Source organism: Ailuropoda melanoleuca, chromosome 15 (genome assembly GCF_002007445.2).
Source record: "Ailuropoda melanoleuca isolate Jingjing chromosome 15, ASM200744v2, whole genome shotgun sequence".
In the NCBI taxonomy this organism is placed as follows: domain Eukaryota; kingdom Metazoa; phylum Chordata; class Mammalia; order Carnivora; family Ursidae; genus Ailuropoda; species Ailuropoda melanoleuca.
Genome location: NC_048232.1, coordinates 4,394,464 through 4,398,660, shown reverse-complemented (window position 1 = coordinate 4,398,660; position 4,197 = coordinate 4,394,464). Strand labels below are relative to the sequence as shown.

The 4,197-nt window shown below is 47.4% G+C and overlaps 1 protein-coding gene across 1 annotated transcript; it reads left to right on the top strand.

Annotated features, from left to right (window-relative positions):
- The first annotated feature begins 2,995 nt into the window (after positions 1 to 2,995).
- Positions 2,996 to 3,832, top strand: LOC100483510 (malignant T-cell-amplified sequence 1). The gene has a single exon (XM_002920340.4). It carries the CDS (start codon positions 3,141 to 3,143, stop codon positions 3,684 to 3,686), a length of 546 nt encoding a protein of 181 aa, XP_002920386.1. The 5' UTR covers positions 2,996 to 3,140; the 3' UTR covers positions 3,687 to 3,832.
- The last annotated feature ends 365 nt before the right edge of the window (positions 3,833 to 4,197 follow it).

Here is a 4,197-nt window from a genome sequence, read left to right as displayed (position 1 = left end):
TCCTTTTAAAAATCCATAGTTAATTAATTTTCAATTGATTGTAAAATTATTTAATAAGTTCGTAGTATGTTTCAATGTTTTAACGTGCTCGTTTGTTCAAAGCAACATTTGTGTATCGTATTTTTTCCTACATTGATGTGAGTCACCCTTCAAAACCTAGACTCCTCTAAAAAAATTTAAGAACCAAGCTCCATGATTTGATTTGATTTATTTTATTTTTAAGATTCATTTATTTATTTGAGAGGGAGACAGACAGAGAGAGAGAAAGAGGAGGAGAGAACACAGGCAGGAAGGAGGGGCAGAGGGAGAGGGAAAAGCAGACTCCCCACTGAGCAGAGAGTCCAAGGACACTTGACCCCAGGATCCTGGGATCATGACCTGAACTGAAGACAGACACTTAACCAACTGACACTTAACCCCCAGGCTCCATGATTTTAGAAAAGATAGATTTTAGAAAAGGTAGATTTTAGAAAGTCTTAAAATACAGGTTTTTCATTTTTAAACTTCAATTTTTTAAGAATTTAAGGAGAAACGGGTACTTAGCATCCTTTTCATGGTAGATGCCAGTGTACAGATTGCGATTTCTGATAAAAATGATTATTAACTTCAAAAAAGATTTTTTGTTGCTATGGAAATTCAGAGTAAACTTTCTTACAGTCCCTTCTGTAAAATAACATTAAAAAAAAATCCTTTGGGCATTCCTCTGATAGAGGTTTCAGGTCAAATCAGTTCTGATTAAGCTACTAGTCGTCCACAGACAGGTCATCTGATCATGTTAGCCAGTAACGACTCTTCCTCCCTTGAGTTTCTACATCTGGTCTATGCTGCTCACACAGCACTGACTTCACAAATAAGAACAACAAAACAACGGTAAAAGCCAAAGAAAAAGAATTATCCTATCGGGGTAAGCACATAAATCTATACATAATAGACAAGGTTTGCTTCTCATATATTAACTGGAAATGTGTGACTCTTCATGGGATCAAAGTAACTGGAGTGAAATCTCAGGGAGGTGTATCAGAGACTCAGCCACAAACAGGAAAGCTCAAGTCTGGCCAGTTGTACTATGCCCTGTGTGAAGAGAGTATTAAAACAATCATGTAACTGGTTTCATGTTAATTTAATAGTTATAGCTACATGAAATACTTAAAACCCAATTATTCTAAGTTCTAATTCAAGCACTTCCACCCCTATCCCCAGGAGATGGGTATTCTTGTTAACCACACCCTTGTAATGAGTCAACTGAGGCACATACAAGTTCAGTAACTTTCAGGATTTCAAACTAGTAAATGATGGAGCAGGATTCATCCTGGGTTCTGGGTCGGGACACACCAACATGCTGCTCTACTGCCTCATTTAAGATGGTCTACCCTTGTCATGGCTGATTTTATGTGTCAACCTGACTGGTCCACAGGGTGCCCATATATTTGGTCAAACGTTGCTCTGAGTGTTTCTGTAAGGATGTTTCTCGATAAGATTAACATTTTAATTGGTGAAGCAGATTACCTTCCCTAATGTGGACAGGCCTCAAACAAGGCCTGAACAGAACAAAAAGGCTGACTCTCCCCTGAGTAAAAAAGGAATTCCTCTTGCCTGATTGCCCTTGAACTAGGACATTGGTCTTCTCTTGCCCTCATACTTGGATTCAGACTGAATTACGACATTGGCTCTCCTGGGTCTCCAGATTGTTGTTGACTGTTGATGTTGGGACTTCTGGGCTTCCATAATTGTGTGAGCCAATTCCCTATAATACATAGGTTGTGTTTATATAATACACATGCATTCTATATATTACTTATACCTATACACATATATGTAATTCCATATATCTATCTATCTATCTATCTATCTATCTATCTATCTATCTATCTCACCCTGATGTGCTGTAAGCTCCCAAGAATGTGGAGATATGTTATCTTTTCACTGTACATCCAGCACCTGTTACAATTTCTGCTGCAGGGTAGGCTCCCCAAAGTTATGTATTTATTCATTGGAGAGAGGTGCTAGATGAAAGAATACAAAAATAAAACACACAATTCTTGGGGCGCCTGGGTGGCTCAGTTGGTTAAGCATCTGCCTTTGGTCATGATCGCAGGGTCCTGGGTCAGAGCCCCTGCCCGGCTCGGCACTCAGCCGGGAACCTGCTTCTCTCTCTGCCTCACCCCGCTCATTCTCGCTCTCTCTCAAACAAATAAATAAAGTCTTAAAAAAATATACAGTTCCTGCCTTCAGGGGCCTCACGCTTCTTAGGATGACATACAAAATCTACATGGATAAAATCTAACTGGGTGACTTCCACATTCGATACGCCGCTAGCAATTGATAGAACACGTGGACAGAAAACAACTCCATCCACCAGTGGGACAGTCAGCACGTACAGAGCACTGAACCCAAACAAAGCAGAATGCACATTCTTTTCAGGAGCACTCGGGACGTTCGCCAGGGGAAACCATATCCTACGCGGCAAACGGAGTTTGGATGTCTTGAAGAGGACAGGAAAAATCCTACAGCATTTGCATTCCTCTTGTGCCCCCTGGTTCAGGCGGAGAGAACCCAGAAGGGAGAGGGCTGCATCCAGGGGTGACAGGCGGCAGGCAGATGTCTGCAATGACACGTCCCAGAGCCGGACGTGTCAGAGAACGAGGCGGAGACGCAGAGTGTGAGACAGGGAGAACCGGGGTAACGATGGGGACTGGGCTCCTCGCGGCGCCTCTGCTCCGCAGAAGAGCCGCACTTGTTCCCCACGCCACTTCCCCGGCTTCCGGCGTGGGTAACTGCAGGGACGACCATTCGGCTTACCAACAACCAAAGTAAAAATAACATGCGCCTTCCACTCTTCTCTTCCCGCGAGAGGAAACCCGCCTCCCGCTCCTCTTCCTCAAGTCCCGCCCCTTTTACTCCCCACCCCCGCGGGAGGCGAATCTGCGGTCGCAGAACCGCCGGCAGCAGCACGTCGCGCTCCCAGGGGCGGAAGTAGATCTCACGCGGAGCCGTAAAGCGCGCTCCCTTCCGGTTAACGACAGCCGCCGCGACCGCCGTGCCGGCCATCCTCCGGTAAGCGCCTCAGCCGGACCCTCGGCGTTTCCACCAATCTTTCCAGCTCGGGCTCTTCGCTGGGGGCGCCCCCTTCGCCTTGGATCATGTTCAAGAAATTTGATGAAAAAGAAAATGTATCCAACTGCATCCAGTTGAAAACCTCAGTTATTAAGGGTATTAAGAACCAATTGATAGAGCAGTTTCCGGGTATCGAGCCGTGGCTCAATCAAATCTTGCCCAAGAAAGATCCGGTCAAAATCGTGCGCTGCCACGAACACATAGAGATCCTTACGGTCAACGGAGAGTTACTGTTCTTTAGACAGAGGGAGGGGCCCTTCTACCCCACCCTGAGGCTCCTTCACAAATACCCCTTCATCCTGCCGCACCAGCAGGTGGACAAGGGAGCCATCAAGTTTGTGCTCAGCGGAGCCAACATCATGTGTCCCGGCCTGACGTCCCCGGGGGCGCAGCTGTACCCCGCCGCGGTGGACACGGTCGTGGCCATCATGGCCGAGGGCAAGCAGCACGCGCTGTGCGTCGGCGTCATGAGGATGTCCGCCGAAGACATCGAGAAGGTCAACAAGGGAATCGGCATCGAGAACATCCACTATTTGAACGATGGGCTGTGGCACATGAAGACGTACAAGTGAGCGTCCGGAGGGCGCCCCGGGACTGGAGCCGTGGACGTGGTGCTGTGTCTGTGTTTGTGTCTGTGTGACGGCATGAAGAGCATTCCTCCGCGCTGACGATAGATGCTCAAAGAAGCAAAAAACCAAGTAAAGATTTGGAAGGAGCACAGCTGTCTGTATCTGTGTCCTTGCGTGCGTGTGAGTACGGGTGTGCGTGTTGGCCGCGGGGCGCTTCGCGGAGAGGCGCCGCGTCCTCTACCCCAGGAGGATGTCGGCTCTAACGCAGGTGCGTCGTCTGTGGTAGAAAAATAGATTTCTCAAAGCGAAGAGCTTGCAGTTGGGAGACAGACCCACAGCTGGGAGGAAGAAAATGACCGGACAGGGGCCTGAGCAACTCTGTTAACACAACATTGGAAGGATAAGCAGAAAATCCAGTACGAAGTGTCCCGCAGGCTTTAGTGATTGTCTGCCCGACAGGCATCATGCCCTGTCCCCCTTGCTGGCAGAACTCGGTCATCCCGGTTCTATGTGA

What these genes read in the sequence shown, in the direction of transcription:
- LOC100483510 (XM_002920340.4), top strand. Translation starts at nt 3,141, where the DNA reads ATGTTCAAGAAATTTGATGAAAAAGAAAATGTATCCAACTGCATCCAG.